Source organism: Prunus mume, linkage group LG4, assembly GCF_029339155.1.
Source record: "Prunus mume cultivar Tortuosa linkage group LG4, ASM2933915v1, whole genome shotgun sequence".
Lineage (NCBI taxonomy): Eukaryota > Viridiplantae > Streptophyta > Magnoliopsida > Rosales > Rosaceae > Prunus > Prunus mume.
This window is the reverse complement of record NC_142701.1, coordinates 1380887-1395744: the sequence shown is the minus strand read 5'-3', so window position 1 is coordinate 1395744 and position 14858 is coordinate 1380887. Positions and strand designations below refer to the sequence as shown.

The following is a 14858-nucleotide window of genomic DNA, read 5'->3' as shown; positions in this document are numbered from 1 at the left end:
AGATTTTTCACTAACTTTTCATCATTCTGAAGTTATATTTTCTATGCTTAATTTCATCAAAGATTGATGCGTAGCTACTTTCTAATAGCCACTCAATATAAGACTTTTCGTAATGTCCATTCGGACATAGTTTCATTAGTAGTATCAATTACAATTTCAATCCAATCGCTCTTGTACTAGTCTATTTGTTTAGTTTTCGAATTGCACAAGTGAAATATTGAAGTCCTTATCAATCTAGGCATATAAAAGAACCAATTCAAGCAAGTTCTCATTATGAGTACAATAGATTCATTAGAAGTTAAGATTTCTTAAGACACCAGATACCAATAGTGGCACGCTTATAACCATACTCCGAGATCATTGAAGCTCAGTTTGGCCCATTTGTCTTGGATAACATAAATAAGTGTCGAAGCCCACAATAACACTTTTGGAGTAAAATTTGACAATATTTCAATTTTTTTTTCGTTTAATACTTCTGTGTAAGACTTTTCTGCTGTTTGATAAAAGTGCTAGTCAATGAAAGTTTTGGTGACCACTAAAACGCGTCTTTACAGAAAATGTACGAGTTTTTTTTAATAGATTTTCTATTTAAACCCCATACTTTTCTTAGTTTACCCCATATTCTAAGTTCACCCTAAATTTTAATTTAAATTTTCATAATTTCTAAGAAAACCCTACTATCTTCCCAAACTACCCTTAAATACACCCCAAGCTGAAAAAATAAGAAATAAAAAAAAATTTCTATTTAAACCCCACAAACTACCTTAAAATAAAGAAATTTTAAGCAATGGCAGGTTGACGAATTCAGGAGCAAGCATACAAGGCAAGTCAAGGGAAGTTGTTCTAAGAGAAATTTACAATGAGAATGAAGTTGATACGAACGTTCTGTGCGAGAGGAGATAAAACTGGTACTTGAGGTTGCTACAGTTTGCACTAGGAATAGGCCATCTGATCGGCCATCAATGGAGAATACATTGAAGCTTTTATCAGAGTAGAAAAGCAACAAGAAAAATAACCCAACTATTGAAGCAGTAGAAGCGGGATTATGATTTTAGATGCATAGTGGAATTCCAGAAGTGATAATAATATTACTATTCCCAACAAAAAAAACACAAACAAATGAAACCCCAAATCCGAAATTTAATACTTTCTAGAGAAAGAGAACAGCTTTACCAAAATATCTGGTATAAAAAAAAAACAAAAAAACAAAAGCAATCAACAGCCAAGCAGTCAACAAAGAGAAGATAATAAGATCATTATAGCCAAACAATTAACAAGTCTTTCCATCAGCTCCCAAGCAGATTTTAAAGAGGCATGCTTGTCAATGTTCTACGTCTCTAGCAATATGATGTAGAGGAGTTTGTATTTTGCTAAATCAGTATTAAGTTGGATGACCTTTTTTGTCTTTTTACACAATAATAAAATTGACAGCTTAATGATTTAAGTATTTGGGTGAATTAAGAGAAGTGTGAGGTTTAAATAGAAAATCTCTTCTTTTTTTTTGCCAAGAAACATGAAATTATCAAATTTTAAAGATTTCAATTTATGCACCCCACATACCTTTTACTCTTCGTCAAGCCCAATATCACAAAGCCCAGAAGTATAATTTAGCAGAGAACATTAGGACCCGTTCGGTAATGTTTTTAGAGCTTGTTTTCTGTTTTTGTTTCCTGTTTTTCACAAAAACACGTTCGGTGCATCGTTTTCGCTTTTCCCTCATAAAACGTTTTCAAAACAAATCGACTTTGTGAACAAAAGTTGAAAATGAAAAAGTTGTTTTCAGTGATTTCATTTTCAGTGTTTTCCGAAGACACAAGAATGCATCCCATCAACCACTCTAGCTCTCTCTCTTGACAACCAATAAACCCACCAATAAACCCACCAACAGGAACAACACCCATCTTCTCCGACCCAAAATAAACAAATCTGCAAATTAAGAAAAAAAAAATACAGAGGAAGAAGAAGAAAAAAAAATAGAGACAAGAAGAAGAACCACCACATACCCAACTCAACCACCATCATCACCCAATCAAACCATCACAACCATTAATTACTGGATCAAGAGAGAGAGAGAGAGAGATGGGTGGGTGTATGGGATTCATGCCATGGAAGGAAGGAGGAGTGGGTGTGGCCTGGGAAGGAAAGGAAGAAGAAAAGAGGAAGAAAAGGAGAAAAAGAAACGGCTGGGGAAGGAAAGGAAGAAGAAAAGGGGAAGAAAGTAGGAAAGAGGAAGAAAAAGAGAAAAAAGAAGCAGCCATGTGAAGGAAAAGAAGAAGAAAAAAGGAGGAAAGAGAGAAAAGGAGAAAAAGAAGAAAAAGAAAAAAAGAAAAAAGGAGATAAGGTAGTTTTTGAGCTTAAATTTTTTTCATTGTTTACAATAATTTTAGCCTCTAAAAATATCAGAATTAAAAAAAATTAGAACTGAAATTAGCAAAAATACACCTGAAAAACAATTGTACTACCAGACAGGTTTTCATTGTTTTTGTTTTCTAAAGATGTTTTCTAATTAATCTACCAGACGCATTTTCATTTCCTGAAAATGCAAATTTGTTTTATTGTTTTCATTCTCTGAAAATATTCTCAGAAAACATTCTCCGAAAACGTTACTGACGGGCCCTTAATGTCGGTGTTAATGAAGACATACAGTTTCTCAAAAGTCCTGCCTAGCAACTGTTCCTTAAGCTCTCTGCACTTATACTAAAACTATCTTATTTACATGTTGGTTGGATGATCAAGGTGAACAAAGGTCGACTCACGTAGCATCTTAAATAGTTTAAACCCTGTAGTGCCACCTCCTCACAATTCCGATTTCGATGTGGGACTGTATATATGTCTGGTAGGTGTATTTCTTGGACTGCTTAGAGAATAAAATACTGCAGAGTTTTGAAGTCCAGTAAGACCAACAAAAAGTGTTGACTGGCATCATTCAAGACTTCCAATTTGTTCAATGTACCAAAGGAAATTAAAATGGCAACCACAAGGTGTGATGCGGTTGGCAAACTGTCATATTCAGCTGAGGAACTAATTGATGCTTCAATGGCGGGGGTTCGAATTTAGTTGGGAGCACTTTGTGGCCAGGGACGAGCCGAACCCTGAGTGAGGCTTAATCCAACCCTTTGGGTGTGGGGACACATTGTGATATTTTATCCACAAAAAAAGGAAATTAAAATGACCAAAACATGAACACTTTTAGAGCATTCACAATGGGCTCCTTAAACTACCTCCTTAGACAAATTTTAGGGAGGAATTGGAAAACTACAACTCCAACCATGCTCTCTATCCACCTCTTAAAATAGGAAAACCTCTAGGAGCTCCTAAATCTGAGGAGAGAGAAAGGACTTCTAGTGACTCCTTATAATTTAATGATGCTTTGTTTTATGCATATTTTAAACTTTTAATTAATACAAACTATATTTATATTATTATTTTTAATAGAGATGGACCAATTATATTGAATAAAAAAATAATTATAGTATTTATGACTCCCTAAACTATGAAGTATGATTGTAGTTCAAATTTTATATAGAGAGCTCCTAAAATAGCTTTTATGTGTTGTTAGCTAAAAACCGGAACAATGACCCCATTTTTACAGGCGCCATTAGCAACTGGATCACTTGGGGGACTTTGTGTGGCATACGAAACAGTGATGTTACCATTGTTCGTACTGCAAACTTGGGAACTAGAAGTAAGCCATGGGACACTTGTATTGCACCCGTAGTAAAAGGTCAGGTTTGTAACCTCAGAAGTATAACTAAACAGAGAGAAGTTGATGTTGGTGTTGACATAAGTAAGAGGACAGATAGTTTCCCAATAGTCCTGCCTAGCAACTGTACAGACGAAGCAATAGAGTTCATTTTAAGAATTCTGTAGTTGATATTTGACATGTTGATCATGGGGGTATTGTCTACGCATTTGACCTCGAACCCTGGAAGACCACAGTAATTAGCCCGGTTTACTCCCCAGAAGGGGTACGTGATGCCTCCGACGCCACCGCAGTTAATATCTTCACCACAGTTTGCGTATTGTTCATTGTCCTGGCCTAGACTTAACTCAACTTTGACCGAAAGAAAGGAAGTGATCAAAAGCAAAGGAAACAACAATTGAAGCAGTAGGGGATGCATATTTGTTGGGAAGGCTCAGGGTGAGAGACAAACCAATACAAATTTAAAAGTAGAAAAAGGGACATGGAAGCAGTAGGGGATGCATATTTGTTGGGAAGGCTCGGTGAGAGACAAACCAATACAAATTTAAAAATAGAAAAAGCGACATGGAAGCAATAGGGGATGCATATTTGGTTTCCAGTTGTAGGCCTTTGAAATATTCAACGAATGGGACATAGAAGACTTTCACATTTTGATAGATACATGGTTCTGCCATTTAATTTTTATCCACCAACAAGCTAGTGGTGGTACTCCTGCTTTCAAAATTAGAAGAGATACAAAAGTCCCCCTACCCTCTTCATTTATTCTATCGCTTGTACTCAAAGTAGCAAATGGGTCTAACCTAGTGGAAAAGGGTCTTGACTTGCAGACAAAGGTCTCAAGTTCGAACCCCAATGACATCATTTGCATGTGTGTGTGAGAAATCCTTCCTCTTAGTTTAGACTATCCCTTATACTTATAAAAATAAAAAAAAAAAAGAAAAAAAAAGGGGGAGATACAAAGTTGGAATTCCCACCATCTTTGGCTACTGAAAAAGGCCCAAGACCAATAAAACACAAAGACACGATGATAAATTTGGGCATGGAAATAGAAACTGTCAATTGAGGTAGTTTTGATAACCACCAGCACAAAAAGATGTTAGAAATACTTGAAGTTTGAAAAAGGGAAGACGAATTTCTCACGGATCAGCGGGGCAGAGGTGGACTAAGAGTCAAAGTTTGTATTTTTATTTTTTGTTTATATGACTTTTCTGTAGTTTGATAAAGTGGCAAGTCAATGAAAATTTTGGTGACCACTAAAACGCGTCTATGCAGAAAATTAATGCAGTTTTCTTTTTCTTTTTGTCAGGAAACATGGAGTTATCAAGAAATGGTCCGGCTCGAAACCTCTGCTTCACAGTAACTTCAGAAAGAGAAACAAAGGAAGACCTCAGTGGCTCGGATATAATAGAAAAATGTAGAACTACCGATCCTGGACTTAAATGACTCAAATATTTCAAAGGCATCTTCCCAAAAGTGCTGTAGCTGTTGCTACACAGAGAGGATTCCAATCTGTTGCTTCGTAGGCTTAAGCTTATCCGTGGGAATGGGATGGATACACTTCACTCGAAGGGGAGAGTGGCTGCAAACAAAGTTTCTAATAATATTTCATAATCTAATTTTTCTATTAAACAAAAACAGTAGAATTAATGAAAACAGCTTTCATTCTGAGTTTTTGGATAATCAAAACGGTTTCATTTTCACCAAGCCAACTTTCTTACAATTCAACTGGCATTCCTAATTACAAGAGATCTTCTAATGAAACTAATTGCCTTAGTCCATTTCAGATGGTTGGGACGTGGTCACAGAGTCTTCTGCAGCTATTGTAGGAGAAAACAAGAAAGGCTTGGGTGCAATTTGCAAGGAATGAAGGGATCCTTCCAACATCTCTACAACTTTGCTCATTGATGGCCGATCAGAAGGAATGGTCTGAATGCACCACAGACTTATTAATATCATCTTTCTTGCTATTTCTTTTTCCTCCTCAGATATATCCGGATCCCCAAATGTATTTTCATCCTTTTCTAGCTCTAGATCTTTATATACATAATGTGGAAACATTTCACTCGTATGAGACACTCCTGAATCCAATTTCTTTTTTGCTCCCACCATCTCAAGAACCAACATCCCGTAGCTGTAAACATCAGATTTGTGAGATACTCCTCCAAAGTTCCGACTAAACACTTCTGGTGCAATGTATCCTGCAGTTCCTCTTGTGCCCGTCATTGATACAATACTCTCCTTCGTTTTGCATAGTTTGGCAAGGCCAAAATCAGCAATCTTGGGGCAAAAATCTTTATCCAACAGAATGTTCTGGGGCTTTATGTCAAAATGCAGAATTCTCGTGTTACAACCACGGTGTAAGTATTCTAGTCCCCGAGCAGTGCCAACTGCAATTTCAGATAGTGTTTTCCACTCTAGGCGACAATTTGCCATTTCAGATCCATGCTTATGTATGAAATTATCCAGAGATCCATTAGGCATGAACTCATAAATCAAAGCTCTTTTGTCCCTCTCGTAACAGAATCCATAAAGAATGACTATGTTGACATGGGAGGTTCTACCAATGCTAGCAACTTCATTAATAAAGTCTTCTCCGTTACCCTTGGACTCGCTTAGGACTTTGACCGCCACGAGAAGGCCATCTGGTAGCCTGCCTTTGTACACGGTTCCATATCCACCTTTACCTATTTTATATTTGAAAGAGTCTGTCATTTTCTTGACATTTGCATAGGTATACTGCTTTGGAGTAAGCGATCCACAGTTCCTTATAAATGCCTCAACATCAAACTCATCCCTTTTATCTCTCTTGAGGAAGGCCAGTATTCTTTTCCTTGATATGCATATAGTAAAAAAAATGATTAAGATGATCGTCGGAACAGCAACTGCAATGCCTGTATGGAAAAATTGTTCAAGTTATGCATTTCAGTGATTTGTGAAAGAAAGCAAAGATCGAAAGTTCTGGTATTTTTCTATTTACGATATATACTCACCTATGGCGATTTGTTTCTGTGAACCTGCACAAAAGAAAGGTTAAATCATAAGAATACTTCCATGTTTGTTTATATTTCTAATTAATTTCCTAACCCAGTCAAAGTCAATGGATGATGGAGTTTTGGGACAGGTACCACCAAAAACCTTTAGCAAAAGACTTATAAAAAGTACAATGCAAAGAACATGGCAGGAAGAAAATAATAGTTAAAAAGATTGCATGACTTGTTTTTTGGACAAGGATAACCTCAGAGCAACAAACATTCAAAAATATATCAACCATTTCATCTCAAATGGAGAGGGAGGACGTGAGGCCAGGCGCGGGAGGCAAACCGAGTGACACCTCCTCCACCCAACCTCATTAAAATATGAAACGGACAAGCCATCTAACTTAAAGAAAATTCAGCACCATCGAAATTGTGATGGAACATCAACATTTAATTATCTCTCCACACTTCTGTTTCATCCACCCTTTATTGTAAATGAGTAGAAGTCTCATATAGTCCAAAGAAAAGACAATCAATCAAAACCATTCTTAAATATAATTATATTTCTATCCATGCTAAATATTCTCAAAATTTCTGCAGTCCTCTTGCACACAAGTCCCTGGGACAAAATGAAGTCATGTTGAACACTACCAAAAATGAGTTGATATGAGGAACCCAATTGCCAAAAGCTAAGAAATTCAGCTTCAAATGCAAAAAACCACTGCTGCTAGCATATTTATTTGGGTTCATAGCTCGTACCTTTAGCTGATGGCAATTCTGGATTGTCTATGGCCTCTGTTGCGGCAGAACAAATCGGGGACGCAGAACTTTGATTCGCGCAATGGCAAACAGTCTCATTCAAAACCCAATCATAACCACAAACACCCTTTGAACCAACACACTCATCACATTTTGCACTGTCCACCTTATACTTCACCTCAAATCCTTCTCTAACTGCCTGTTCAAGTTCTGTTACATTCTTTGAACTAAAGATTCTGAAACTCATTGCGTCCGGAATCCGAATCACCACATTTGATTTACACATGGGAGGCACCGGAAAAGCTGCAATTACGGTGGCCACATCACCATAAGTTTCACCCTTGGGGCAACTGAACTCACCTTGTGGAGTACAATCATATAGTAATTTAACATCGACAGAGCCTGAAACATAGTCGAAAAGATTGGAATTCAGTTTGGTGTCCCCAAACTGTGGAGAACAAATTTTGTCATAGTAGTCATCTCTCACAAGTTTGAGTGTTTCTTCAGCTTCTTGGTTTATCTTCAACACTCTGTATTGGACCCCCATAATCCCTATAGCGGTGACATTCTTGGAACATGTGAGCTTCAGTTCTGGATAGCCACAACTCTTTGGCCTGCCGTATCCCCAGAAAGGAAAACCAACGTTTGTGATCTCTCCACAGTTGAACTTGTTGCTACAACTTGTGTACCCATCAAAGCTTGAGGCTAAAGGAATGTTCATGAAAACAAAGAAGGCAAAAGGGGATGAGAAGAAAAGCCAGGACTTCATTTTTTTGGTTTTTTAGGGGAAGAGAGAGTGTTTGATAGAAATGAAATGAATTGAAAGTTTGGTTTGGTGGTTGGAGGGGCAGTGGGGAAGCAACTGGAGCTAAGCTAAGTGACGTTAAGGAAAGTTTGTTCGAAGATAGAGATACATAAATTATGAGAGCTTGGAAGGTTTGTGGACTTGAATAAGAAATTTAATTTAACGCAGGCCGGAAATTTGTTCTCTGTACAGGTGATTTTTATTGTTTGTGGGGTTATCTGCCCAAAGTCAGGTCAAATTAACTATAAGCCTCTCCCCCCACAAGCAAAGACACACTGATTTTTAAAGGCCTCACAAACTAGCTTGTGTCGGTTCATCCAATTCCCACCAATCACGGTCTGAGAGAAGCAAGTGGAATATTTTACTTTCGAGAAGTTCTTTAGGTTCTTTAATTAATTAATTAATTATAATTGTATTGCTTGCGTACTTTATTTTATTTTTGCCAAAATTAAGAAGGGTAATGGTTTTTTTTCACACATATTGTGTAACACCCCGACTCCGTTTATTTTCCTATTTAATTTAATTAAAGGAAAATATTAATTTACTCTTGGGTTAAGGGTAATTTTGGTCACTTTCGTATCCGGGAAGATTTTGGGACCGTGAGTGGTGTGGTTGCGTAGGTGGTACTGAGACGAAACCGTAGACAAAGTGGTAGGCCTGAATCGGAGATTTAACGAAGTTTTGGCGATCAAAACTTGTTCGGTGTGAACCGTAATTATTTCGAAGTAAGTTTGGGGTAAAATCAGATTTTCACATTTACCCTCACTTTCTCTCTCTTCCTCCCGCGTCTTCTTCTTCTCCTTGCGATTTTTCCTCCTTCCCACTGCTTCACCGATCGGAAACCACCACACACCGCCACCTCACCACCCGTCCGACGAGGCCGGTCCGTTCGAACCATGCACCTCTCCTCTCTCTTCCCGGCCAAGACCGGAAACCTTCGGACTCGCTGAAATTGCGAGCGTGGCGGAATTGATCGAACTTCCAGCCGCTCGATCTCTCCTCCACCACCATTTCCGACGGGTAAGGTGAGGTTTCTCATCCATTTTGTGTGTTCTAGCTGGCTCGTGGATAGGTTTTGATAGATTTGCGGTTGAATTCTCGAATTGGAAACTTAGGTTTTGGCCGGATTTCAATTTGAAATTCCGGCCACTTGCCGTCCGAATTGGACGTTGCCGTAGTTGAAAAAGTTGCTCCATTCTTCGAGTAGTATCTAGGATTGGAAGGGTGAACGTTGGTTTGGAGATTTTCCGTCGCCGGAAATCTCTCTACACACCTGCTGCCGGGCGCGTGTGGCGGCGCGTGGGCAAGGTGGGTGAAGTTGTTTTTCGTCCCGATGAGATCCTTAGGTTGTCACGAGTGCGTAGGATTTCGCGGATCTCAATTTGGATATCGTTTGACTATCGAACGGATTTCGCATATTGTGCGTTATCCGGGTTCGATGAGTTTTGACCGTTGGATCGTTTCCAAATTGAAGTATGTTGATCTAGGTACTCTTAGAAACCTGTAGGAATTCGCGGATCGTGAATTGGAGCCCCGGATGTTCCGATTCAATAATGTGAAGTTTAGGGAAATCGCGATCACCGTGCGATTGGGAAGCGAATTCCAATCAGAATCGACCTTAGGATGTTCCTTTGGCGTGAGCGCACCGGGAACTTGGGGATTTAAGTATTTCCTTTAGTGAATTTCCGTTTTGGAAGTACGTGATGTTAATCAAGGATTTGTATCTTGGAATAGGTACTTGGTTGATCACTCGCAGCAGGCGGGACCCTCACGGGGCCGGGCAGCTTGGGATTACTTGTGAGTGGACTTTGTTTTAAGCATATGCATGGTTTTTAATTATGAAAGTTTTGTGCATATACTTTAAATGATGGTGACTTTGATTTAATAAGCCTTTGGCTGATGGATTTGAATATGTTTATATATCTTGGCTATATATTTTGAGTATGGACATATATATTTGAGTATGATGATTATGTTGATATGGATTTTGGGATGGCTATCTATATTGTCTATATATAGAGTATGAGAGGTTGTTGTGGTGAGATTGTGGAAAGATAGGAGTTTGATGGATGGTTGTGAGATGTATGAGTATGGTAGGTGAGTACCATTCCCTAGTTACTAGGCTTCCCACACACGTCGTTGGCAGTGCCGGTGGGGTGGGAAGGCCATGAATTACGGGTCTCACACATGGCGCTTGGCAGTGCGGTGTGTGAGACACTTTCCATACGTGTCGTTGGCGATCGCGCGATGGGAAAGTATGTATATTGCTTGAGTATCATCACACACGCTCGCTGGCGTGCGGTGGGGTGATGATACCGTCTCGCGCGCGTAGGACTTGATATGAGATTTGTGAGCTACACGTGTCCGCTGGCGCCGGCGTGTGAGCTATGGAGTTCCGTCCCGGTTGGACTACTCATCCACAGGACGGGTTAGTGTTCGAAATCCTGCGTACCAGCTTAACAATCCCCCGGTTGGATTGTCTCCCCGGTACATTAGTATGGAGAGGAGTATATTTTATATTAGAGTCCTAGCTTTATACATATATTTATATATGGGTATGTACGGGTTGTTGAGAGTTGCATATATTTTGGGAAATGAGTTGTGGGCTTGAGATGTGGAGATGTTTTGGATTTTGGGATTTTGTGTTTGAGTTTTTGGTTTCTGAATTGTGAAACTGCATGCTAGAGCATTATTTTTACATGGTGGGGTTACTATGTTGATTTAAAGTGAAACTTTATTTCTGTCCACTCACATCTTTCTGTTTTGCGCCTGCAGTAGTTGCTCCTGAAGGCATTCGAGCAAGTCACGAGCTCCAAGCTTGTCGTCCGCTGATAGGGTCTGTACAAATTCTTTCTACTCCCCGCTTGTTGTAAACAAATTGTAGAACGCTCACACTGCCCATGTTAGGCTATTACTTGAGGCCGGAGGCCATTTTGTGTTGGATTGTAGTATGTTAAAAGCATGCTGGCAGTTGGGATTTATTATGATGTAAATTATGCAGGTTGTTTATTGTTGGGTTTGAGACTTTACTGTGAGACTCACCAAATTTTTGGTAGTATGTCTTGGGTTTTAGTAAGTGGGCCCGGCATCAGTGTGATGTCGGCACTAAGATGGGTCCGCCGGTTTGGGAAATTCGGCGGGTCTCGCATATTGCCAAGGTGCCATAAGGGTTCAAATCGGACCACCGATTTGCAAGTCAAGACCATTTTCCACCGGACTAGACCTCATTACATATTGCTTTTATATAATAGAAAAATGTAGAACTACCAATCCTGGAGTTAAATGACTTGAAAATTTCAAAGGCATCTTCCCAAAAGTGCTGTAGCAGTTGCTGAAACACAGAGAGGATTCCAATCTCTTGCTTCGTAGGCTTGAGCTTATCCGTGAGAATGGGATGGATACACTTCACTCGAAGGAGAGGGTGGCTGCAAACAAAGTTTCTAATATTTCATAATCTACTTTTTCTATTAAACAAAAACAGTAGAATTAATGAAAACAGCTTTCATTCTGAGTTTTTGGATAATCAAAACGGTTTCATTTTCACCAAGCCAACTTTCTTACAATTCAACTGGCATTCCTAATTACAAGAGATCTTCTAATGAAACTAATTGCCTTAGTCCATTTCAGATGGTTGGGACGTGGTCACAGTCTTCTGCAGCTATTGTAGGAGAAAACAAGAAAGGCTTGGGTGCAATTTGCAAGGAATGAAGGGATCCTTCCAACATCTCTACAACTTTGCTCATTGATGGCCGATCAGAAGGAATGGTCTGAATGCACCACAGACTTATTAATATCATCTTTCTTGCTATTTCTTTTTCCTCCTCAGATATATCCGGATCCCCAAATATATTTTCATCCTTGTCTAGCTCCAGATCTTTATAAACATAATGTGGAAACATTTCACTTGTATGAGACACTCCCGAATCCAAATTCTTTTTTGCTCCAACCATTTCAAGAACCAACATCCCGTAGCTGTAAACATCAGATTTGTGAGATACTCCTCCAAAGTTCCGACTAAACACTTCTGGTGCCCGTCATTGATACAATACTCTCCTTCGTTTTGCACAGTTTGGCAAGGCCAAAATCAGCAATCTTGGGGCAAAAATCTTTATCCAACAGAATGTTCTGGGGCTTTATGTCAAAATGCAGAATTCTCGTGTTACAGCCACGGTGTAAGTATTCTAGTCCCTGAGCAATGCCAACTGCAATTTCAGATAGTGTTTTCCACTGTAGGCGACAATTTGCCATTTCAGATCCATGCTTATGTATGAAATTATCCAGAGATCCATTAGGCATGAGCTCACAAATCAAAGCTCTTTTGTCCCTCTCGTAACAGAATCCATAAAGAATGACTATGTTGACATGGGAGGTTCTACAAATGCTAGCAACTTCAGTAATAAAGTCGGTAACTCAGCGACATGATGGTCAGCTCCGGGGAGTCGTTGACGCAGTTGATATGGAACTCCAGCGGGCCGCAGTAGCCCGGGCGGGACCAGCGGGCCTCAGTCGAAGGCTTGGGAGCAATTGGAGAGGTTTGCATTCGAGGGGAACGACGTCGTAACCTCGAAGGAGTAGAAGAACAAGAAGAGGAGGAGGAGGAGGAGGAAGAGTGGGTGCATTGGGGAAGGGGCGGGAAAACGACGGCGTTTGGGTGTGAGGTGGGCGAGGCGGGAAGTGGCTTAGAGAGTTGAGTGATGAAATGCAATGAAGTTTTGGTCTGATCATATGGGCGGCGTTAGTTGACTTGGACTGTTGTGGGTGGACAGTGCACGCAGCTTTTTGAATATTTTGGGGGCTGCTGACCAAATATGTTATCTTTTTTACTTTAGAGTGGTGATTTCCTCACTATTTTTCTCATATTTTATTCACTTACACTTTTTTTTATAAAAGGAGTGTAAGTGGATAAAATAGAGTGGGAAATCATTGCCCTTACTTTAATGAGTTTTTTCTGTTCAATAATTTATCAGTATTTTAGTAATTCAAGGAATTAAAATGATTATTTATTATTTATTTATTAGATTTAGTAAGACTCTGGTCAACGGCGCGGACACAAGACACGCGGAGACACGGTCAACCCAAGGTCAAGAGCCACGACAGGGAAATTTTTGCAATTTTAAAATAAAAACTCTATCTCGAAAAGAGAGAGAGAGAGAGAGAGAGAAAGAAAAAGAAGGGTAATGATTTTCATTATTTTATCCACTTATACTTTCCTTTTTAGTTATAAAAATGAATGCGTAAGTGGATAAAATAGAAAATAGAGTTTAAATCACCACTCAAAAAGAATGGGGAGGTGGGGTTGGGTCTGATGGTGATGGGACCTTTTTTTTGTTTTAGATAATTTTAGGTTTTTTTTAATGATTAAAAATATTATTCTATGTTTTTACTACCACAACCCTTTTAAGAAGAAGGGATGAAAAAAGTATAAGAAACGGGTGAAAGTGATAAATTAATGGCAGTTTCATTTCTTAAAATTCTTCATAAAAATTATTTTTATTGAAAACAATTGTATTTAAAGTATTGAGTATGAAGTATTTTTTTTAATATATAATTTTATTATTATTTTAATTGTCATGTCCTAGCATGTCCATGTCCTATTTTTTTGAAATTTTCCGTGTCCCTGTGCCGCGTTTTCGTGTCCCTGTGTCCATGTTTGTGCAATATAAGCTAAGGTCATCTCCAATGGTAGGAGCTCTAAAAGAGGTTGATAGAACCTCATTTAGAGATTTGATGGAATCTTTGGGGCTCTAGAGGCATCTCTCCCACAATGAGAGGCTTTATATGATGACCCGCCCGAATTTCAACCCGAGGCGGATCCGCCTTGGTACTGACATCACAAAGTGATGCCGCCCACTTACTAAAAACCCAAGACATCCTACAAAAATTTTGGCGTAGTCTCCCCGTAAAGTGCTCAAACCCAACAATATTCAACTGCATAATTCACATCATAAAATATCCCAATCACAAGATGCTTTTAACATACAACAATCCAATCCTAAATGGCCTCCGGCCTCAAGTAATAGCCTAACATGGGCAGTAACAGAGGCGTTACAGAATTTGTTTACAACAAACAGGGGAGTAGAAAGAATTTATACAGACTAACAACGGCGACAAGTTCGAGCTCGTGACTTGCTCAAACGCCTTCAAAGCAATTCTCTGGGCGCAAAACAGAAAGATGTGAGTGGACAGAAATAAAGTTTCACTTTAAATCAACATAGTAACCCCACCATGTAAAAATAATGCTCTAGCATGCAGTTTCACAATTCAGAAACCAAAACTCAACCACAAAATCCCAAAGTCGAAAACATCTCCACATCTCAAGCCCACAACTCATTTCCCAAAATATATGCAACTCTCAACAACCCGTAAATACCCATATATAAATATATATATATATATATATATAAAGCTAGGACTCTAATATAAAATATACTTCTCTCAATACTAATGTACTGGGAGACAATCCAACCGGGATTGTTAATCGGTACGCAGGATTTCCGAACACTAACCCGCGCCGGGATGAGTAGTCCAACCGGGACAGAACTCCATAGCTCACACGCCGGCACGCCAACGACACGTAGCTCACAAATCTCATATCAAGTCCTACGCGCGCAGCAGT

The 14858-nt window shown here is 39.2% G+C and overlaps 1 protein-coding gene and 1 pseudogene across 1 annotated transcript; both read right to left on the bottom strand.

The window, feature by feature from the left end:
• Positions 1 to 5346: 5346 nt before the first annotated feature.
• LOC103343897 (LEAF RUST 10 DISEASE-RESISTANCE LOCUS RECEPTOR-LIKE PROTEIN KINASE-like 2.3) lies at positions 5347 to 8384 on the bottom strand. The gene is made up of 3 exons (XM_089051423.1): positions 7438 to 8384; positions 6694 to 6717; positions 5347 to 6594 (listed from the first exon to the last, which is right to left on the bottom strand). The coding sequence occupies exons 1-3, from the start codon at positions 8204 to 8206 to the stop codon at positions 5474 to 5476; spliced, it is 1914 nt and encodes a 637-aa protein (XP_088907549.1). The 5' UTR covers positions 8207 to 8384; the 3' UTR covers positions 5347 to 5473.
• A 3481-nt stretch (positions 8385 to 11865) lies between these two features.
• LOC148917612 (PR5-like receptor kinase pseudogene) lies at positions 11866 to 12967 on the bottom strand (annotated as a pseudogene).
• Between the last annotated feature and the right edge of the window lie 1891 nt (positions 12968 to 14858).